This window comes from Moschus berezovskii, chromosome 9 (genome assembly GCF_049115385.1).
Source record: "Moschus berezovskii isolate FMDL1 chromosome 9, NW_MosBer_1.0, whole genome shotgun sequence".
Lineage (NCBI taxonomy): Eukaryota > Metazoa > Chordata > Mammalia > Artiodactyla > Moschidae > Moschus > Moschus berezovskii.
Window position 1 is genome coordinate 16,350,183 of NC_142468.1, and position 24,600 is coordinate 16,374,782.

A 24,600-nucleotide genomic window follows, 5' to 3' on the forward strand; every position below is an offset into this window, starting at 1 on the left:
GGCCCTGCAGAGGCAGCCTGCCTCAACCAGACATTACCTCACAAAGACATACCTCCTGCCATCTCTCCCCCAAAATAATGATTTAGAAGGAGGAAAAAAGTTCTGCTTCAGAGAAAGAGGTTTTTCACCTCTTCTAAATTCAAGTATCTGATCTAATTTGGTCAACAATGTGAAAAGATTGGCAAAGGCCTGGCAGTTAACCATAAACTGGTACCCAACACACCTGTCATCCCTACACTCCTTTTTTCAATAGGACTACATCTCTAAAAAAAATAATAATAAGTTTTCTTCTTGTTCTTCCTAGTCTTCCTTTTTGCTGGAGCATTTATGTTTTAAAACTCAGCAAGGACAAGATTATTTATGTTACAGTTCTACAGAGCATAAGCAGAAGTAAGAATAAGAGAGAGCAAAAACGAAAAACCTGAACCCAATGGAAAAGTTACCCAAAAGGGCAAAAGTGCTACTTTCTTTACTTCAGTCAGCTGAACAAGGAATGGAGACCATGGAGAAGAAAGGCAGGTGTACGTGACCTCTTTCCTCCTGTCCCAGGAAGTTCTTACAGTTCTCATTAAAACAGGATGAAACAGACCCTATTCATCTCTGATAACCATTTTCCAACATTTTCTTCTTATTTCTAGACCAAAGGACCCATTAATTTCAGATCTGGCCTACTAACCAAGTTCTGATTAACCTACAAAGATTGTTTTTTGTTTTAAAACTTGAATACCTTGGCCAACATTTAAAATTGAGACCTTTTTTCCTCAAGCCCAGTGGCAGGCAGGGCCCACATGAGGAAGATGGTGGACAGGATGGGAAGGCAGCCCAGAGGCAAAACAAGGAAGTTATCTAAGCAGGGTGGTGGCCCCACAGGGGTCAAAGTTCACTCGAGGAACAGGGTGGTAACAGGAAGGTTGAAGATTGGCTACATATGAGGGAACCGAGTAAATATGTATGTTGAAGATAACAGAAGTCAGATTCCTCACTATTGGAAAAAAAGGCAAAAAATGTGGAAAGGGGAAAAACGAGCATGAATCTGGTAGTTTTGAGGTAAAATTGGAGGTGTTCACCTGAACTCTTGCTTTTCAATGCAGAGATATAGAAAAAAATAAAGATGTAAATGTTTACGTATGTGTATATGTAGGTGTATCTATACACATACTTCCTAGGTCTGTCCATTACACGAACCTAAGAGTAGACACAGCTCAGAACAATGAGCATATCTAGCACCTGCATCTGGATTTCCAAATACTATCATCCATTAAGGGGCTTCCCAGATGGCTCAGTGGTAAAGAATCTGCCTGCCAATGCAGGAGTCGCAGTTAGACACGAGTTCGATCCCCGGGAGGGGAAGACCCTGTGGAGGAGGAAAATGGCAACCTACTCCAATATTCGTGCAAGGATAATCCCATGGATAGAGGAGCTGGGTGGGCTACAGCCCATGGGGTCTCAAAGAGTCAGACATGACTGAGCAAGCACACACCTGACCCTCCATTAAAAGCAACCACTGCTCCTTGGAGATAATGGTTGATTCAGGGCTGGGCAGAGAAAGAAGATGAGCCTGAAATATCTTATGCTTAAAGAATGAGGGGACATGTCAAAAGAACACCAAAGTCAGCTTACAGGAGCTCCCACTGGCCAAACCTGGGGCAATTTGAGCATCAAAATAAATCATGAGAGTAAAGGATAATAAGCCATTAAGCAACACAGGAATCCTTAAGTCCACAGTGGTGTATATAAACAAATGAATAAATGAATAGGATGGAGAGAAAACTCTTCCTGGGGCTAAAATGCCAAACAATAAAAGTATGATGGATTAGAAATTCATCTCTGGATAACCATCACAGTAATCATTCATTCAAGCAAGAAACATCAATGAATATTAAAATTGGGTGAAAATGTGATAAGGAATGATATTTTACATGGTCTCAAAGTATCTCTTCATAAGATATTAATGTGTATCAATTACAGGGGGAAAACAAAGCAATTTTACAATGGAGAAATCTGCCAGATGTTGTCCTAAGTGTCAAACACCACTAAATAATGGTCATATACCATCAGATTTAATGCAGTGAGAACATGGCATCACTTCTGTGACATTCTGGCCAAAAATATATAAGCTGAGTCTAATTATGAAAAAATAACAGACAAACCCAAATTGAAGGCCATTCTACAAAAAGATCGGCCTAAATCTTCAAAAATGCCAGTCATGAAAGTCAAGGAAAGGCAGAGTAAACACTCCAGATCAAAGAAGACTAAAGGGACGTGACAGCTAAATATAATGTGTGAAACTGAATTTGGACTCTTGTATTATAAAGAATAAAGGACAGAAATGGTATGGACCTAACAGAAGCAGAAGATATTAAGAAGAGGTGGCAAGAATACACAGAAGAACTGTACAAAAAAGATCTTCACGACCAAGATAGTCACGATAACGTGATCACTGACCTAGAGCCAGACATCTTGGAATGTGAAGTCAAGTGGGCCTTAGAGAGCATCACTACGAACAAAGCTAGTGGAGGGGATGGAATTCCAGTTGAGCTATTTCAAATCCTGAAAGATGATGCTGTGAAAGTGCTGCACTCAATATGCCAGCAAATTTGGAAAACTCAGCAGTGGCCACAGGACTGGAGAAGGTCAGTCTTCATTCCAATCCCAAAGAAAGGCAATGCCAAAGAATGCTCAAACTACCGCACAATTGCACTCATCTCCCACACTAGTAAAGTCATGCTCAAAATTCTCCAAGCCAGGATTCAGCAATATGTGAACCGTGAACTCCCAGATGTTCAAGCAGGTTTTAGAAAAGGCAGAGGCACCAGAGATCAAATTGCCAACATCTGCTGGATCATGGAGAAAGCAAGAGAGTTCCAGAAAAACATCTATTTCTGCTTTATTGACTATGCCAAAGCCTTTGACTGTGTGGATCACAATAAACTGTGGAACGTTCTGAAAGAGATGGGAATCCCAGACCACCTGACCTGCCTCTTGAGAAACCTGTATGCAGCTCAGGAAGCAACAGTCAGAACTGTACATGGAACAACAGACTGGTTCCAAATAGGAAAAGGTGTATGTCAAGGTTGTATATTGTCACCTTGCTTATTTAACTTATGTGCAGAGTACATCATGAGGAACACTGGGCTGGAAGAAGCACAAGCTGGAATCAAGATTGCTGGGAGAAATATCAATAACCTCAGATATGCAGATGACACTACCCTTATGGCAGAAAGTGACTAGGAACTAAAAAGCCCCTTGATGAAAGTGAAAGAGGAGAGTGAAAAGGCTGGCTTGAAGCTCAACATTCAGACAAAGATCATGGCATCTGGCCCCATCACTTCATGGGAAATAGATGGAAAAACAGTGGAAACAGTGTCAGACTTTATTTTTTTGGTCTCCAAAATCACTGCAGATGCTGATTGCAGCCATGAAATTAAAAGACGCTTACTCCTTGGAAGGAAAGTTATGACCAACCTTGATAGTATATTAGAAAGCAGAGACATTACTTTGCCAACAAAGGTCCATCTAGTCAAGGCTATGGTTTTTCCCGTGGTCATGTATGGATGTGAGAGTTGGACTGTGAAGAAAGCTGATCACCAAAGAATTGATGCTTTTGAACTGTGGTGCTGGAGAAGACTCTTGAGAGTCCCTTGGACTGCAAGGAGATCCAACCAGTCCATTCTAAAGGAGATCAGTCCTGGATGTTCATTGGAAGGACTGATGCTAAAGCTGAAGCTGCTATACTTTGGCCACCTCATGCGAACAGTTGACTCACTGGAAAAGACTCTGATGCTGGGAAAGGTTGGGGGCGGGAGGAGAAGGGGATGACAGAGAATGAGATGGCTGGATGGCATCACTGACTCTGTGGACATGAGTTTGAGTGAACTCCGGGAGTTGGTGATGGACAGGGAGGCCTGGCGTGCTGTGATTCATGGGGTCGCGGAGAGTCGGACATGACTGAGCGACTGGACTGAACTGAACTGGATTATAAAGAAAACTATCAGGACAGTTGGCCGGGTTCTCAGACGAAAGGGAAAAGGCAGTTCTTCATACTATTTTTACAGCTTTTCTATAACATCAAAATGGCTTCAAAATTAAGTCTAAAAACTTTTAATTTTATCAACAAAAATAAATTTCTCTTATTTTTAATAATAATAATAAAATCTAGATTTTTTTCAGCCTCCCTTAAACAGCCAGAAGATTTGGCAATACCACCTGTTCTAGTCCATTCAGGCTGCCATAGCAAAATACCATAAACTGCATAAACTATGAAGCTTATAAACAGAAATTGATATCCATTGGCTGGAAGTCTAGGGTCCAGATGCAGGCAGATAGACAGCACCTTCCTGTTGTATCCTCACAAGGTGGAAGGGGTAAAGAATCTCTCCAGGACCTTTTTTATAAAAGGGCACTAATCATATTTGTGAGGGCTTCACCCTCATGACCTAATCCCCCCTCAAAGCCCCCACTTCCTAACACCTTGGAGGGGAGGGGTTAGGACTTCAACATATTAACTTGGGAGATCACATTCAGACCACAGTACCAGCTCTACCACATATCAGTTGCTTACTGCCAATGAACAAACAGTAAAGGCCCTTCAGGTGGGACATGTGATCTACTGTTCTCCAGTCTTCAACTAGCCAACTTATTCAGTGAATGTCCTCGTAAGCATTCCGGTTTGTGACTTGTGGTTTAGATTTTTACATATCAAACTTCACTCTATTTAGGCCTGAAAGCTTCAACAAGTTTCTTTACTAGATGGGCTTCCCCGGTGGCTCAGAATCCTCCTGCCAATGCAGGAGTCATAGGAGACACAGGTTTGATCCCTGAGTTTGGAAGAGCCCCTGGAGAAGGAATGGTAACCCACTCAAGCATTCTTGCCTGGGAAATCCCATGGACAGAGGAGCCTGGCAGGCTACTGTCCATGGGGCCGCAAGAGTCAGATATGACTTAGCAACTAAACCACCACCTCAAGACAGAATTTCATAGCCTTGACCTTTAAACCAAAATAAAGAAAGAGTAGAAAACAAAAGGGGAGGCAGTAGGGTAGGGGGATGTCTGCTTTCTTTGTCAAATCTGAAACCTTGGTACTATTTCACAACCTACTGATGAATAGAGAACTATATGCCCTTTTCTGTCTTTTTTATTTTGTGACACTAAAACGTATATAATCTTTATTCTGACAATGCATTCTTAAATCAAAAACATTTCCTTTTTGCTTTCTAATGTTTCTCAGTAAGAATCAAGACAATGATAATAATTCATCTCAAACTCCTGAGTGTGAATGTGAAGGAAAGGGTTTCAGCGTTAGACATATAGTAGGTACCTGACATCGAGAAGGCAATGGCACCCCACTCCAGTACTCTTGCCTGGAAAATCCCATGGATGGGCTGCCATCCATGGGGTTGATAAGAGTCGAACACAACTGAGCGACTTCACTTTCACTTTTCACTTTCATGTATTGGAGAAGGAAATGGCAACCCACTCCAGTGTTCTTTCCTGGAGAATCCCAGGGATGGGGAGCCTGGTGGACTGCCATCTACGGGGTAGCACAGAGTTGGACACGACTGAAGCGACTTAGCAGCAGCAGCAGCAGGTACCTGACGAGCAGTAACTAAAACTACACTTGGAGTTGCTCGTTCAGGAACTTGACCAACATGGGACTCAAACGGGAAAAGAAATCACAGAGTTAGTGGGGTCTTTTGCAAACTCTCTTCCTTCATTCAAAAACTACTTTGTTCTATGAATATGACACCATAGTCAGAGTCACAGGGAGTCCAGATGGAGGACAGTTAAAACCGCACCCCCGACCCTGCTTTGATAGCTACATATTCTAACATTCACCACCGCTGTATAAAGTAAGGAGGCCAGCTCTAGGGAGACCCTGGCTGTGGCCCACGAGTTATCTTTCAGCAGGTGGAGCCCGCTCAAAGCCAGAAAGGCCTGGAGGTTGAAGAGACGGCACCTCGGGCAGTCTTGCCAGAAGCCACTGGGTTTCATCCCGGCCTGACCCAGAAAAGTCTTATGGAAGAGAAAGAGAGGCCCACCAGCTCTCTGATCTGCTGTCAACCAGCTGCGGCCGGAGACTGCCAAAGTGCTGCAATGACTAGGCAGCGCCCTGTGGAGCCGTCTGGGAGGGGATTACCAGCTTGATCCCCTGCTCTTCGGAGCCAGAAATGACTCAAACTTCACAAACAGCCAGGGCCTGCCAGGGAGGGTGACAATGAGCGCTGGAGAGGGTTTCCTCCCCCTGGTTGGTGTCTCTTCCCCCTCTCTCACTGCGGTGGCAGATTCTGGACAGTGTGCAGCCTGTGAGGTAATCTGAATTCCTTGGCAACCGGCAAGTACCTGAATTCTTTCAAAACCACAGGAATCCAGCAGAGAAAAGGTAAATATCCCTGCGGAGCCAGTGTTAATTAGCAAGGAAGGCTACTGAAGAAGGAACTGGGGGTGGGGGAGGAAGGGAGAGGCATTACAAATGCTTTGGGATCTTTTCTCAATTTCCAATAAATAATATGGCCGAGGCAGAAGAGGGGCAGTCCCCAACTTGGGTCTTGTCAGGGTCCCCTCCTCCCAGTCCAGAGCGTGGGTGGAACTCCCCCGGTTCCCTGGATGGACACTTTCATTTCCCTCCAGTGGCCAGCGCTACCTATCTTTGGGTCACCGGACAGCACATTTGGTTTTCAATTCAATTTGGTTTTAGGTTTTTTTTTTTTTTCAACTTTTTATTTTTCCTGTTTCAGTGAAAATTTGGCTATTAGTTTTGTCTCCAAAAGGGCCTCATCAAATCATTTAGACCACATACTGGATCCACCTAAAACTGTAAAATCCAGGACAAAGTCTTTTTGGATTCCACCTCTGACAGGAAAAAGAACCTACACCATTTTGGTAGAGAACAGCACCCCTCTCTGGAAGCTTGAGTGTCCCCTGCTGGTGCAAAACAGCAGCAACACACATGTGAAACTCACAAGTAGGAAGGGGCAAAATGCTGGACTCAAATACCACCAACACAGTTTTTTTTTTAAGTCTCAATAATTGGCTCACATATAAGAAAATGGTGAGAGTTTTTCTACTTCCTATGTAAACAAAGCAAGGACAAATCAAATGATTTATCTAGAAAGAACCTACTTCGGGTCTTCTTCTTTAGCAAATTTAAGAATGTGAAGAATTTACACAAAATTCTTATTTCACAGAACTGTCCTGCAAAATGAACTTAATCTTTCTGTCACTTAAACATGAATTTTGAGGCCCCAAATGGAAGTGATAAGGGATAAAATCATTCTTTTCTAAAGAAGGAAACCAGTTACACTGCCACTGGTTCTGTCTCTTTAGGAAAGATTATGGTTTTCCTTGCTGAGTCCCAAAGTAAAATGGTCTAGTGATCTCATCCCAAACTGATTATCTTCAGTAATGTCTATTTAAAACACACGTGACCCAAGATTACTGGAGGCTGCAGAGCTGGAGATGCTGTAGACTATTGTTGAATGTAATGACACAGTCAAACAGCTTCTGAGGATTAAAAAGCAGCAGATGAATGCCAAGATACACAGTGGTTAAGACACAGGGACTTAGGCACATGGAAGCTATTGTGCAGAGCATATGCACCTTCCCAGGACTAATAGTCCATCATAATGAACCATTGTAAGGATTTTACATTCACCTATACTTTCAGGTAAAATAAGACAAAGCCTTGAAAATTCATAATTTTTTGGTTCAATTTAATCCAATTTTTTACAAAGTTGTTTTCCAAATTATTCTGAGGAAGAGCATCCATTTTTAAAATATACATATATATACTCAGTTCCAGCTGGAGGCAAGAGACAAGTTACTCAGTTCAGTGGTTTCTGACTTCCAACACACACCCAACAGCCAAAGCACTTGCATGTCTGTAGTAAACTCTATAATAAATATCAATACTGCTCTCATTTCATGTCTGAATGACTGAGGCTTAAAACGACACCAAATTTTACCAATAGAGAGGGTGTTAATATTGTGGGTGAAACACTTTTGGAATAATATGCAAAACGTAGTGCAATGAGATCCTGGAAAAACAGTGAGCACAACCTTGAGGTCTCTTCCCCATTCCGTGAGTCCAGTCTAGACTAGATATTCAGTGCTGATCCTCACGTTCCATGTGACTCCTCCCCCAGCTACCAAAGAACAAGAATGTCAGAACATGAAGATTGCTTTGTGTGGCTACGGGTGTCTACCCAGGTCATCTTATCCTAATTCTGCAACAAGCACAATAAATGACATTTAATAGAAATATGATGATGGACGTTCACAGCTGGTTTAAAATGTACAAATATAGGCTCTCATGAACTCTCTTGAAAAAAAAAAGAGGTCCAGTTTAGTACATTACCATATATCAAATAGATAGCCAATGGGAATCTGCAGTATGGCTCAGAGAACTCAAGCTGGGGCTCTGGGGAGGGAGGTGGGAGGGAGGCTCCAGAGGGAGGGGACCTGTGGCTGATTCATGCCGATGTTTGGCAGAAACCCACACAAGACTATAAAGCAATTATCATCCTTCGATCAAAAGTAAATAAATTTTAAAAATAAAAGAAGTCCAGTTTAGAACTTACAATTGCAGGAGGAAAGAGATAGCTAGGAGTTTGGGATGGACATATACATGCTACTATATTTAAAGTGAATAACCAACAGGGACCTACTATAGGACATGAAACTCTGCTCAACATTAGGTGACAGCCTGGATGGGAGGGGAGTTTGAGGGAGAATGAGTTCCCTTGCTGTTCACCTGCAATTATCACAACGTTGTTAAACAGCTATCCTCCAATACAAAATAAAAATTAAAAAAAAAAGAAGTCAAGTTTATGGCAGAACATAATCAGTTCCTGAGAAGGAGGGTACAGGAGACAAGTTGAATGAGGATGAGTGGAGGTGAAGAAGCTCATGACACACACAGGAGGGAAGCTCAGACATCTCAAATTACAAAAGGGACCCTCAGCACTTTATACACCTGAGCAGAAGTAAGGGGCCCATTTCACTGTCTTCTCATTCTAGGCAATATACTCAGCTTTTATCCCTATACACCAAAATCCGAGAGCACAGGTGTCTCAAAAAAACTACAGAAAACTTTTCCAGGAAAATCTGATTAGAGTTAGTAGTTTCTGCCCAGATACCTGGTTCAGCCCTTTATCTAAAAACTGAGAAATGTTTTAGTTTTTCGCCCCCTCAATTTTCAAGGAACCAGAGATCAGAACTAAGATGCTTCGGTGACCATCAGTGTTCCCAGGATTTACACTCAAAAATCTTAGCAAAGAATACGACCAGGCTTATAAATGCTGTCAGTGCCACCTAGAGGTAAAGGGAAGACATGGCTCAAGCAGTTAGAATCCAGCTAACTGTTCTCACCCTCTGACTCTAGTCACAGGATGTATCAAAAATGTCTGAGTCTAAAAAAGAATTAAAATATGATTCTAAAAGAACAGTTATCAGAATATAATAATATATGTCAAAACACCAATAATTATATAGATAGCCTTCTTTTATTCACAGTACTTCTCATCTTTGAAGTACATTTTCTAAGACACAGAAACACATATAGGCCATGCTTTTTACAGATGCAAACCACCTCCGAAAGTACTACTCTATATAAGGAACTTCAGAGCAAGCTACTTGGAAAAAAGAAAATATATATATATATATATTAGTTTTGTAGGAGAAAAGAACACAAGCACACCAAATTTATATCCTTATTTTAAACAGTTTCAGGGGTCTAAAATAACACTGTCAACTGTAAAATTTTATGGATACAGGAAGTGAAATTTCAAATTAAGTTGAACTTTATTTTTTAAGTCACACTACCTTAAAACCTACAAAGTACCTCAAGAAAAACAGAAATATATGTATGTATGTATGTGTGTGTGTATATAATATCCCTAAAAATATATTAAAGACTTATAAATTTTTTTTAAAAAGTGGCTAATGTCCCTCTCTTAAATACAACAGGTCATGAAACAGGTCAAGCCTTCAGCTCTGGAGTCAGATCCAGGGGTTTAAATTCTCTCTCCACTATCAACCAGCTGGAGACATCAGGGAAGTGACTTCAAGTTTCCTTAACTCTCTAAGCCTCAGTTCCTTCAACTACAAAATTACCTCGACTTTAAGCTTGTTGTGAGCATTACAATAAATGTCTGGTATGTAACAGCTATATACATGTGGGATTTTTTTTTTTCTTTTCCTTTCTAGACCATTTGTGAAGCACAGTGGCCCAAGAATCTTCCTACCTTACTACCACTGCATGAAAGCACAGTGAGATCCTGGATCCCAGCTGGGAAAGGTTAAGTGTGTACATATACAGGCTTATTCATGTGCGTGGATATGCAGGTGAGGCTGTGAATGAAAGTGAGGCTGATTTCTGTAATCTGAAGCTCCTCTGGGACACTCCTATTTTCCGGAGTTGAGTATGCACTCTTCAGTGGGTCAACTCACGTTGCTGCTGCTGCTGCTGCTGCTGCTAATAAGGACACCCTACACCCAACGGTCTCTTACCGAGCGAGTCCTTCTTCATAGAGATAGATGACAAGAGGGTCATAGGACGTCACCAGCACATACAGGCGCACATCAAATTTGAAATCTGCAAAAAGACCAGGGTGCACAGGGAAAAGCTAAGCTCTTGGTTTTCTGTTACAGAGCCGAACAGGACAGCGGTAACAAAAGCAACATGCGAGCGAGAACAGTCCTCTCCCCATGAAACACACCCTGCCCACACACCTTACCTTTGAAGATAAATAATCACTACACCACATAAACATATATATAGTTTCCATACATATTTGTTACAACGATAGAAAACACTGTTTTTTATTATCTCAAAATCATCATCAAAATAATCCCATGAGATAGGTAAGAAACCAGCTTCATCTCTGAGTCACAGTTGCCAAGCACTTCACACTAGCTTAATAAACACTTACTAGAGAAGACTATACAAATGTTTAAAAAAAAAAAAATTAGTGAGATCTAGCCCAATCCAGTCAAAGGCTTAATCACAACTCACCGTCTATGAGCAGGGGGTTGTTAATGTAACGGGAGACCAGGATGTTCTCTTCCAGGGAAATCTGGTTTGGCTGTTGAGCAAAGAGAAAAATGAAAGGTCGAAATGCAAAGGAAACCTAACTTACTGTAAAGAAGCAAAGTTCTTAACCTTTGAGAAATGATAATATGGAAAACTAAAACTTTAAGAAAAGTTTTCCTCTAAGCTACCCATATATTAGTTGGCCATATAATATACCATTTCCATAAACACTGTGAGAATCCAGTTATGGGGCGGGGCGGGGGGGGATTTATATAGCACCTCTCACATAATAAACAGAACCTAAATAGCTTTAAAGATTTTTATACTTGATAATAAATATTTACATACCAAGAAAATAAAAGTTACTAAAAAAATAAATAAAAACTTGCTTTCTCCCAGACGTAAATAAAGCACATTAGATATTTTTAAATACCACCATTACTCTTACAGGAAGGCCTTCATCAAGTTAATCAGAGAAATTACAGATCTTTCTGCAAAGGATTCTGGCATTCTCCCCGTGAGATGGGACGAATGTTTCACTGATTCACTGAATAGTGCTTACTGTGCCACTGTAGGCAGAGATTGGACTAGATCTCTGAAAGACTTCTCAATGAAAAAGAACTGCCTATACAATAATGATGGGTATTGATGGGTGCTGCATAAGGCTCTGGGGATACAGTGATGAAGAAAACAGATGCGATCCCTGCCCTCACAGAGCCCAAGCCCTACTCCCAGAGAGTCTGCTGTTTGGGGAGAGGGAGAGCAAAATACAGAATTTAAAAGAACACAAAGCAGCATCTCTGCAAGTGTGAGATGTGAGGTTGCCCGGGCGGAAATGCAGAGCTGCTAGGAGGGCCAGTCAGGGGAAGCTGGCTCAGGATGAGTAGGTTCAGAAGGGAGTGCTGAAAGCTAGCAAGCGCACGGTGCAAAGGGAAGGAGGCCGGTGTGGAAAGACAAAGCCCAGGGAGAAAGGAGAGTGGGCAGATTCAGTGACTTGGGGCTAAAAGACTCAGTTGGGAAACAATGAAAAATACGGTTAGATAATGAGAAAGGGAGACCCCATTGGCAAAGGGATTTAAACCCCTGGTAAGAGGAATTTAGATTGAACACAGGGGGAAACGGGAAATTACTGTAGATTATTGGTTAAAGATCTGGAACAGAACAACTCCAAGTGAGATGAAGATAGAAAAATCAGCTGTCAGGCACCACAATCCGTACAGGACAAAGGACTCCAAAAGGAAAGTGTCTCTAATGATAATTGTGAAGATAATAGCTACAGCTGATTGCAGCCATGAAATTAAAAGACGCTTACTCCTTGGAAGGAAAGTTATGACCAACCTAGATAGCATATTAAAAAGCAGAAATATTACTTTGCCAACAAAGGTCCGTCTAGTCAAGGCTATGGTTTTTCCCGTGGTCATGTATGGATGTGAGAGTTGGACTGTGAAGAAAGCTGATCGCCGAAGAATTGATGCTTTTGAACTGTGGTGCTGGAGAAGACTCTTGAGTCCCTTGGACTGCAAGGAGATCCAACCAGTCCATTCTAAAGGAGATCAATCCTGGGTGTTCATTGGAAGGACTGATGCTAAAGCTGAAACTCCAATACTTTGGCCACCTCATGCGATGAGTTGACTCACTGGAAAAGACTCTGATGCTGGGAAGGATTGGGGGTGGGAGGAGAAGGGGACGACAGAGAATGTGATGGCTGGATGGCATCACTGACTCGATGGACATGAGTTTGAGTGAACTCCAGGAGTTGGTGATGGACAGGGAGGCCTGGCGTGCTGTGATTCATGGGGTCACAAAGAGTCGGACACGACTGAGCGACTGAACTAAACTGAACTGAATAGTTACAGCAGCAACAACAGACACACTATTAACATTAGCAGGAAAAAAAAACTGAATAAACGTACCGAACATCTGCTATGTGCCAACATTGCTCTTATCCTTCATAAGTATTATTTCATTTAATCATCATCTAACAGCCATGTGGTAGGTATATCACCATCCAAATATTACAGATGAGGGGCGAGTCAGAGAGGGTTAGGAAACTGCTCAAAGTCACACAGCTAAGAAGTGATAGAGCACCAACTGAACCTAGACAGTCTGCCTCAGAAACTTAGTTCTTAAGCACTATTTTCACCCACGTTCTGACCTAAAATAACTGTCCCCCCAATTCAAAAGTTTGTCTTTATAAAAATGTATTTGCTATCCTAAGTACTACAGTTTGTTTTTTTTTTAAAGGATGATTTTGTGACCCCGGGGTGAAGCTGATAAGATTCCCTCTCATTTCCCACTGCTGCCATCTCACTCAGAACACAACTTCACAAGCCATCTCTATGCGTCATACGGACACGACAACATCACTACTGATTCATGCTTTGGCTCTGGTCGCCCACACTATTTCCTGATCAGTTTCTCACACAGACTATCTCTATTTTGAGTCAGCTTAGTGTGTAAGAACTGATGCAATCACAGTACAAAGCAGCAAGCTACAGGCTGTGTTCCAAACCTAAAAGTAAACAATTGCAGCTCTTTTTCTACTAAGTAACACCTACAGGCTACAAGAAATACTTGACCACCCAACCTGACCACCCAGTGTGCCTCGGGACCAGAGATGACACTGGTAATGGTCTTCACGCTATGACACTCTATCTAATGTCCGTGCTCATTTCCTCTCTTTCCTTCTTCATCATATACATTTGTCCTTTGAGTTACGCAGAACATAATCTCTTACACTGTTCAGATAACTTGTTCAATGGTCTATACCTCTCATTTCTGTCTGCATCAGGAATTAAAGTGCAAGTTCACAGAAGAAAAGAATGGTTTTGGATACAGTTGTTGTTGTTTTGTATACTATAATATACAGATAAGCAACTAATGAAATCTCTTTGATATCGTCAAGCCTTTTTGATATTTTCATCCAAATATCTTCTTGATATTTTCATCCATCCCCAATTAACTTATTTTAAATGATGTAAATTCTAAGCTCAAATTGCCCTCCTAAGTATGCTAAAGCAAGAATCTGAATTGTCGGAAAACACATCCATTTTTCTAATTCGACTTTAAAGCTCATGGTATCTGTTAAGTTATTGTAAGATAGAATGGTACAGCGGTCAAGAGGGTATGCTCTGGAAACAGCCAGGCCTGAGTTAAAATCTTCACTTACTAAGGAAGGAATAGTAACGACCTCTTAGGATTCTCATAAAAAAGACTAAGTGAGATTGTATTTGGGAGGTACAATGGTAGGCACATAGTAAATGCTCAAGAAATATCAGTTATTATTATTACTGCAAACTCAACAGTATCTGTGTAGTTCCATTTACTGAGTACCACGATTCAACAGCATTCCTCATAGCATGCCATACACCACTCACATCATTCAGTGCACTCAATTATAATGAAGAGACGTAAGAATTAGGAGGCAATCCTATTCCTACAATAAAGAGTCATAAGAATTAGGAGATGATCCCTACTCCTCAGGCAGGCTGGCACCTGCCACGCAGCAGGGACGTCCTAAATATCTGTTGAACGGTGAGCATATGGAGAGCTTATGAGCAGACAGAAACAAGAGAGCTGTGGAGACTTATATTCACAAAGAGAGGGGTGAACAGTGACCTAAATACTCTCCTAACCCTAACTCTCCTGATACTTAAAAATTTCAGAGAAGATGTGCGTATCGTATTTACCAAGGATAATGTGTGAGACAAGGATGACTAGACTTGATTTCCATAATCAAATCCATACCTTAATCGGAAAACACCAGATCTTTTCCCTCCTTGATTTGAATATACTAAATTGGGACAATATGGCATTTAGTCACGGTTACTGAAGGAGCTGGAGCAAACACGACTCTGCTCCTTTACGCTGCGTTTCCAGAGTTAAAGAGCCCAGCACTAAGACCAGCCAAGACCCTCCCACCTGTAGGAGCTCACACTCCTCTCCCTCTTCAGTGTTACATGAAAGGAAAGCTTTTCCTATCCTTTATCCTATTCTCGTAATGGCAAAGGTAGCTATTTGCAGATATTTTTCAAAAGGTTATGACTATTATGGGGAACTTTTAATGAGAGGCCCTTCTTGCTCCAGTGGGAAGACAGGGGAAGGTGTTTTTACTTGGGTCTCACACCTAACTCTGCCCCACCCTGCCACGCCTCACCCACTCACACTAGTAGGGCTCACAGACCCTCCAGCAGAGCCCTCCCTCTCCATCCCCCTCGAGTCTAAAAGGAAAGCAGGCAGCAGTCTTGGAAAGAGTTACTTCATCCAGTTGGCTAATGGGTCACATATTCCATGGGAAAGGATCCAGGTATGGAACAGAGGAGATGGTGAGGCCGTGTGTGTGTGTGTGTGTGTGTGTGTGTGTGTGTGTGTGTGTGTGGAGGGAGGGAGAGGAGCATATTAACTGTATGGTTTGTAGGTCTGGGTAAGATGTGATAAAATTCCAGATCTGGAGAAAAATTGGGAATATTTTCCCATTACGCCCACTTGCTGCCAGCTCCCCTGGTGCTTGCTGGCATCTCCCCAGGCTTCTGTCTGGCACCTCCACCAAAGACCTCAAAGAATCAGACTCATTCCAAAGCTTCACTGAGGGGGAGGGGGCAGGCAAAGGGTCCCGCCAAGTACTTTGATCTCTGCAGGGGGTCTCCAAGGAGTTAGCCCAGGGAGAGGTGGGAGGCAGGAGGAGAGTCTGCCAAATGCGCATTCTCTAAAGACTTGTCACCCCCTTTCTGAGACAGGGAAGACTCAGGGCACGGGGTTCTCAGCCCCACCAAGGAAAGTTTAACTTTTCTATTCTTTATGATGTTGATTTTAAAATAACAAATCACCAGGGCAAAAGAGCATTCCAAGAGAAAAAAGTCCCAGATGAGCTGGGAATAGATCCTATTCTTTTTGACTCATGTCTAAGAAAATAAAAAGCAAACTTGTACCACAGTTGACTTTCAATAGCAATTCCATTTGGCAGCTCAAACCCAAACCCAAACGAGGGCCGTCTATGAGATTCAAACAACACTGGAGCTCCTGGCGCAGAGTTGGAGGAAAAGCTGTTGGACAGGAGCCTTCACACCAAGGTCAGAACAGAAACAGGAAAAGAGAGCTCTGCAGCATATGACCAGGGCTTTCTGTCCACAAGAGACCCTGGGCAGAAGGTTTCCAGAGTGACCCAGGAGTAGGGAGCAGGCCCTGTAGCCTGGGCCTGGGGCTGTACAGTTACTGCATCAGAACCACATCCTGTATTTCTCCAGCATAAAAGGTCTGGCTATCAATGTTTACTGTCCAGACTGAATTTGAGGATTTTCCCATGTGAAAGGCCCCTCAGAAAATCAGTTTCTGCATGTATAGAAAATAGCTCAGATCATGTGCAGAGAAAGAGAATTGGGAAATTTGAGATGGTATACCAACTGTACACACAACATCCATCTCCTGCTCTCCTCTCTTCCAGGGTCCCACTGGAAGGACAGAGAAGATATTTTTAAAAGAATGAAATGATAAATAACAAGGCTAAAAAACAGTTAAAGGAACTAACAAAAGACCAAAGGTTTAAGGAAATCCTGAAAGATGGAAAGCAGATGGGAACAGGTTGAGAAAACAGCACAGGAAGACCCAGCCCCACATATCACAGAGGGGAGAGTGATCTTCCCAAGAAGGCATCTGAGAAGTTCCAAGCTGGCAGTGAACACACATATGGACAGCAGGAGGGAGCCAAGGGACAAGAATCGGATAATTAATTAACAAATGGTGTTTAAAACACTGTGGCCAACAGGCCTTCAACAACCACAGCTTAGCCCTCAGAATGAAACCTAACAGGAGGACGTCTGTGTGGGTGGGCGCAGGGATCCGACAGAGGAGGGGAACTCTGCAGCCCCATGGCAGACACAAAAAGGGAAAACAGGGGAAAGGCAGCACCGCCCCAGAGGGAAATCGCCAAACTCTTCTGTTGTGGCCACGCGATCCGGGAAACAAACTCACCCAGAAGGACAATGCAGATAGTGGAGTGCAGTTAATTATGCTGGCGGGCCCAAGGCAGAGTCTCCTCTTAGCCAACGAACCCAACCAGTTTCTGTGAAAACCTTATAAACCCTAAGTGTACTTGCTCAAACCCACCTCCCCAAGTTCTCTGAAACTAATATGAACAAAGGAGAAGTAAGACACAATCAAAGTTAAGCCATGATTCATATGCCTTAAGCCTAGGTAGTTAACGGTGGACAATTACCAACAGGCCTGTGGTCATACCCCAATAAGCATAATAGAATATATGATTCTATTTGGTTACACAGATAATTAGGGTATTCATTTAGGCAATGGAGAGTCTAGGTACGAGCCCTGGGGCTCTTCCATCCGGGGGGTCTGGTTTTCAGTTGGTATGTCATTTCCATAGATACTAGGCATATAGATCAAAGTCCACAGTCCGGCCCAAGATGGAGTCCTGCTTTCAAGATGGAGCCTGTTCTGTCTGCTTCCTCCTTCACTTCCTTTAAATCCACAATCAGGCCAGTTCTGTTTTGGCAAGGGAGAGGGAAGAGGCAACGATCCTCACCCACATCAACCTACAGTGCAGATTGACAGTCAACACACCTTGCCCTTGCCACAAGGCTCAGTCTGCCCTCCTGTCCAGGGAATCGGTCCTACACAATGGCAGGGGAAACCCAAGCTGGCTGTCAATTTCAATCAGTCTAGTCTTCTGTTCATTAGTATGACTCAACACTGAAGGTCACTGAAATCAAGAAAACCCAATAGCAAGAAAAAAAAAAAAGGGCCCACGAAAAGTCATGGAACAAAAGAGAACTTTAAAAAGCTTTCAATTTGTATGGTCAGAAAGACCAGCTGGCAAACTGCATCTATTAAGCAATAACAAGATGTTATCCAGGAAAAAAAAAAAAGCAAATCGGAAAATAAGAGTTTTTGTACATTATGAGAGCCAATATAGAAATACAGTAGATGGAATGAACGATAAAATGGATAGCACTCAAACTGGTGATCCAGAAGATAATGATGGGAAAAGACAGAGAATTTAAAATGGGAAAAAAGTTGACATGAAGACCCAGAATGCTTCAAAAAGGAGTTTCAGAAGCAGAACAAGACAAAAATGAATGATTTTCCCTGAAATAAAGAAGATCACTAGTTTCTAAACTGAAAGGGCTGATCAAATGTGCAGAAGGAAGTATGATCAAAGACCCAGACTGAAATATTAATTAAATTTCAGAATTCCCATCTGTAAAATTTCTGTAAGTTTAAATTTTTTACTCAATTATAAAGCAGAGAAACTGAATAACAGTTATTGAAGAGAATGTAAACATGATAAACCTTTAAAATATAAAAGCAATAAAAAAAGTAATTGAACTTAGAGATGGAATGTGGAAGGGAGGATAGAGGTGATATGCGTGCAGTGAATATCAAACTGAGAATTAAGAAACAAAATGTAAAGCTGAGAAAAGATAAAACACAAATCAACTGTATTAAGTTACTAACTACTGTTAAAAAGTCTAACGAGTGAGACTGGGGTTAAGACTTTATTTTATTCTGTATATCTATTCAACTGAAAAACAATGTTTAATGAGGATCTGGCAAAGAATCAAGATACTGATGACTTCTGAAAAAAGAAGTGGATGAGGAGGAAGAAGCGGGGCTGGCACGAGCAGCAAGGATGCCATGCCGAATTAAATTACGGTTAATTTGCTTGATGATCTTGAGGGCAGGAATCCACAGTTCTCCTCACAATAGGAATTAAATGTACGTGCTACCAGCTAATGCTTAGTGCGGAGGAATTTGCAAGACAGAATGCTGAAAGCAGAAAAAGTACTTCTTTCCCATTGACACCAAAGGCTGCCCTCCCCCCAAATTCAATCAAGTGACATTAGCCATAGAGTAACTGCTGGCGTGGGAGGAGGTTACTGCCAGTAAGGTGAACAGCAGACTCATGCCCTCCCTCAAAGTACACTTCGGAATGCACACTTAGCTAACACAAACACAGAGTCACGCACACCACCGCTGCACACTTACATTGTTGATCAAGTAGACACCCCGCCCCCTGGAAGAGGCCACTGGTTTTACGATCCAAGGTCCCCGGTCCTTTGAATATGAATCTGCTCAAAATATTGGAAGATAAAAAAAAAGCGGGGCAGGAGAAAGAAAGGACATGAGTTTATTATCTAAAATTTCAACATGGTTATCTACTCAGGTACTCAAAGAATTTTCCAAATTTCCAAGTGAAGGACAGCAGCTAAAATAACCTGTATTTTTGGACTAGCCTTAAAAATGAGAAGAGAGAGAGCAAAGGGAAAGAGATAAGGAGAAAAGAGGAGACAGCAAAATTACATAATACATTTCTTCCATCATTTCCCCTCTTGAATGAGAGGATGAAGACAAAATAAGGCACATATTCAGATGTTAGTCTATTACTGTCACAAACCACTTTCAAGAATCTTACAGGCCATGCAATCTCTATTGCAACTACTCAACTCTGTCACTGTAGCTCAAAAGCCACCAGAAAGAATATGTAAACAAAGGGGCATGGCTGGGTCCCCCAAAACTTTATGGATGGACACCAAATTTCCTATGATTCCCACGTGCCACAAAATTTTATTCATCTTTGATTTTTTTCCCCCCAACCATTTAAAAACGGAAAAACCATTTTTAGTTCATGGGACCAGATTCGATACAAAAGCTGTAGTATGCAGACACCTGTTCTATATAATGAAATATTAAGCAGACACACAAAATGAGAATGTTATTAGTGAGAAGGAATGAGCTCAAAGACAGGCTGTTGAGTGAAAAGAAGTAAAGTGCAGGGCACTGCGTATCATACACTCCCATCTGTTCACACACACACTCAGGCCATGTGCTAGGAAGTGCTCAGCCTGTCTTTAGAAGGACATGTATAAACACTATGCTGATCACTTCCGGGGAGAACTAGATGACTGAGAAAGAGAAGAAAAAAGCCTTTTCACCGATTATCGTTTTGTACTTCTCTTGTGCCATGACTATATTACCTTTCAAAAAATATAATTTATCTAATTTTAGAGTCCTGTGATGAATGGCATATTTACAGTTATAAGACAAATTAACCTTCATTAATCTCTATAAAGTGAAGCCACTGAATACATGTATATGTATACACTTTATTTTTTCCATTTTGCCATTTTCCCCAAATTCTGAGATTACAATAGATTGAAAACAAAAGAACTATTAAAAGAAAACAAAAAGATTTTTTAAACTTCATTCATTCAGTACTTCTAAGTACCCAACACGTGTCAAGCAGTTCTCGAGTGTGTGGAATGCAGACAGTCTTCACCTGCACAGAGATTAGCCCAGCAGAAAGGCAGACACTAAGCAAGAAATCAGACATTCACAAAGAGGAAGGGAGGGAGCCACAGGAAAGCCACAGAAAATGACCAGACCTTGATGGAGACAGAACCCTCTGGGAACAAATGGATGCAGAAAATGCTCGTTTTCAGAACAGGGAAAATCTAGCTGAATGCAACTTCTGCCATCTAACACTTTCAACAAACCTTACTTTGTGGACTGGCCTTATCAGAAGTTGCTGCTTCTATTGGTGCTTCACTTTTATCATATTCTCAAAATCTTAAATACCAAAAATTTGTCCTTTATGCTAGGCGTTTCTCCTTGATTTGTTGTATTTCAGAACAAGGACTGATTTCTTTCACAGAAATTTCACTGATTTCTTTCACAGAAATTTCACTGATTTCTTTCAAAGAAATTTCTTCCTTTCCAAACACGTGCATCAGAAGCAGAGGCAGGACGAGGAGCTGGGCAGTCTGCCAGGACGGAATATACTAGACGGGGGCCTGCGATTCTTTCCAGTGCCCTCTAGCTCCTAGGGTGGCCGCACGCTCGGTCTAATGGAAAAAGCACTGAACCAGGAGGAGGACGATCTGAGTTCTAATTATCTAGTCTCATCTTTAAAATGCGGGCTTTAAGTCTGATTCAAATTATGAGATCTCTCATAATCCTACTGTTTGGATTCTGTAAGTTTACTGATTGCTATGAAATCCAGTCATCTGCAGTTAACTGGCTGACATCAAAGTTTTGCTCATTCTTTTGAATTATTTCTGCCTCTCTTACATCTAAAGATAGCCAGAGGACACAATTCTGGCCCGTGAGAAGTAACCAGGAATCTGCTGGGCTGTGGGATAAGGTCTCTGCCTTTCTGATTTTGGTGCCACCCTGTCTTCCTTGCTGTTTCCTCCTTTCTGTTTAGAAAAGTTGTCCACTGGGGGGACACGGCTGCAGCTGACAAGATTTTTGGTTAGGATCTTTGGTGTCACAGACCTCCAACTGTACCACACACCGTTACACTAGAAGCAGTGGCACTGGGAATCTAGCAAGATCTGGTCCGTATATTCCAAGCCTCACATTCTAATTACTGGGAACAGTTTGGCAATATCTAGGCTTTCACATCTCTTGAGGCAGTGTTTGGTCTGTGGGCTTGGTCTCTGCAAAGATGCATTTCAGGTTCTCTCTTATAAGAAAAGAAAGCTACAAATTCATGAGATCCGCCTTGACTGGTATCTCTAGCATCTTCAGGCAACCCTCACGTTCCTTACCAGTTCTCTTCCGAAGGCCCTTTGCAGGCTATTCACACGCCTTTCTGCCCCTCAAACACCCAAACCCATCCCTACGCCCCTCATTCCTGGTATGTGTCCTCATCACCTTCCTCACCAAGAAGGCTGGTATTTTGTAACATAAACCCACTCACCTGCTACCCTCCCATCAAAAAGTGCTATCTCAATGACCACTTAGCTTCCTTCCTTCCACCTTTTAGGGGAGAGACTCGCCCTTCTACTCATGCTCTTGATCAAACTCTCTCCTGCCTCATCTGGGATCTCATTCCTTTGCTCGTATCTTCAACCTCTTTCTCCCCTCTGATTTCTCTGTGGTTCTCCCTCTCTCATTTTTTCTTGTCCATGGTAATCATATCCACCTCCAGATCTACAACTTCAAGAATCTATATCCCTGGCCAAAATTCAAAACTGCCTTTACAACTGCCTGCAAAACATCACCACATGGAAGCCGGTAGGCACCTCAAATCCACACTAGGTCCAAAATGTGACACTCCTCTTGCCCTTCTAGAATGTAGAACCCATAAGAATTTGAAGAATATACTGCAGTAGCAATTCTACTGAAAAACAGGTCAGGCTTGAACAGATGGGGGCACTCTAACTCTATCCAACCTTCTGAATGAGCATTCAGCCCTCAAACCGGCCTCCAAAGGGTGGGGAAGAACCACAGAATAGGAGCTAGTGGAGAGGAAAAAAGGAATTTTCAACTTAATATCCCTTTACTGTTAAATACAGAATTATTCTAGACTTTTATTTCTCATTAGGGATTCCACAGCAGGAGGTATTCATTATCAGGAACCCTTTTACATTGCTGACATGGTAGCTGAGGCATTTTTATGCTATCACGTTGGCTTACTACATAATTTTTTTACTTTTTTTATGTAACGATGCATCTCAACATAACTTGAAATAGGAAATATTATTGAACATGTATTACGGACCTATCAGGCCCCATTCCAAGTGCTTTCCATGTATTAAGCTATTAACCATCCCAGCACTATAACATTCATACAGTCCCACTGAACAGAGGAGAAAGGTAAGACACAGGAGGCCCTGGTATCGTGGCTAAAAACTCCTAACAAAAATCCCTAACTACAAATGTTCAGCTCTGAGTATACTGTCACTCTGAAGTTAATTCATCTACTGAATTCTCTATTCTGACCCATTCTGGAGCCTGCTGTGGACCAACAGGGAAACACTAGTCCCGGCAGGGGCAACAGGTGCTCCCAGAGGAATGGCCTCTCCAAGGTGAAGCAGGAGACCTGCGACCATCCCTGACACTAGTTGCAGAGGATGAGCACCCCACTGCGTGACCGGACCAGGCTGCAAAGTACAACAGGTTAACAGAATCAAAGCCACGAAGTCAGAGCAAATTTTCTCTTCCTCTTCCCATGCTTCCCCATGAGAGAGGAATAGTCTCTCTCTTGGACTTACTGAGAAGAAAACTATCCGTCTGTCTATCCTCTCTGTGTCGAATCTGACCTCCCTCATAGAACTGCCTTCTCTCGAGGGAGGTATTGAGAGATGGTCATTGTGTGCTCACACCCAGTTGTCTGCAGCCACAAGGCACAGTGGTGAGGAGCTCGGCTTCTGAAACCAAACAGCTGTGCAACTTACGGAAACTTACTTAACCTCTCTGTACCTTAGTCTTCTCACCTATAAAGCTGGGAATAGTAATAGTTCCCACCTCAGAGAAAGGCGCCACTTAGAAGAGGGCTTAACAGAAAGAAAATGTTCATCAGCTATTATTACTGCTTCTATTTCAGTTCAGCTCAGTTTAGTCGCTCAGTCGAGTCCGACTCTTTGCGACCCCATGACTGCAGCACGCCAGGCCTCCCTGTCCATCACCAACTCCCGGAGATTGCTCAAACTCATGTCCATCAAGTTGGTGATGCCATCCAACCATTTCATCCTCTGTCATCCCCTTCTCCTCCAGCCTTCAAGCTTTCCCAGCACAGGGTCTTTTCCAATGAGTCAGCTCTTCGCTTCTATTTAGACTCTCCCAAAAGACCTGCCTCACTCCTTCTCTGTATCTTCTGGGCACTAAGTCTACTGAGACGGGCTCTGCCCACCAAGGAGCAAAACCTGAAATAGCTTGTCTCCTCTGTCTGGACATAGAGGTCTAAGTTCACTTTAAGGCAGAAGAAACAATGACACCTGGATGCAGGCCACACACTCCTATCTAGCTTAACCAACAATACAGCAGACATCCACATTGCTATTTCACTCTCATGAATACATTTCAATTAGTCTAAACTCCAAGGAAATAGGGTGACAAACTGGTACCTCTAAACCCTAATACTAAAAGATGCGTGATACTTGTACCCCCAAAGAACATAAGTCACACACGTCCAAAAGTTGAGGTGACAAACATTCCTTAAATGACAAGAGGAAGAGAGATACCAAAAAGGGTGCATCTGTAGTTCATATGCAGAAGTATATCCATCCTTACATGGGCACTAACTCATCAATGAAAAAGGACTTTTTGTATTAGACAGGAGCACATTTATATGACACTCCAATATGTCCTTACATACCTGACACTGACAAGCTTACGAAGAATAAACACACAGAAACATACTCAGAATAAAACAGTGTTAAAGTTATCTCTGCAGCTGTTTTACTAAAGAAACAACTTTTTAAGGATTTGAAAAGCCCTTGGGCATAAATAACTCTGCCCCAAGTTCAGTTGCCGGGGATGGGGATGAGGGATGGGGGGTGGGGATGGGGCACCAGGAGTCAAGCACTTACTACAGAATTCCGCATACTCAGCTGGCAGCAGGAAGGTCTGGGGGAGGATGTGAAAAGCCTTGAATCCGTGTGTATGCTGCATTCGAATGATGTTTTTGTACAGTCGGTCCTTCCGGGTTAGTTCATATGACCTAAGTTTCATAAAAGCATTTCCATTTCAGTAAACTATGACTCAGAGGTTTTCCTATGTTAAAGAGTTCCCAGTTCATGAGCAGTTACTGAGGACAGTCTTATACCCCAAAT

At 42.2% G+C, this 24,600-nt stretch overlaps 1 protein-coding gene across 10 annotated transcripts in view; it reads right to left on the reverse strand.

Moving 5' to 3' along the window:
- The window catches only part of TTLL5 (tubulin tyrosine ligase like 5), a 318,082-nt gene that overhangs the window by 263,856 nt on the left and 29,626 nt on the right, over positions 1-24,600 (reverse strand). For all 10 annotated transcript variants that reach the window (XM_088839430.1, XM_088839428.1, XM_055435681.2 and 7 more), the window contains exons 6-9: positions 24,358-24,488; positions 19,028-19,110; positions 11,012-11,081; positions 10,507-10,591 (exon numbers count right to left, since the gene is read on the reverse strand). In XM_088839430.1, the coding sequence (XP_088695556.1) occupies positions 10,507-10,591; positions 11,012-11,081; positions 19,028-19,110; positions 24,358-24,488 (369 nt within the window). The remainder of the gene's footprint in view (positions 1-10,506; positions 10,592-11,011; positions 11,082-19,027; positions 19,111-24,357; positions 24,489-24,600) is intronic.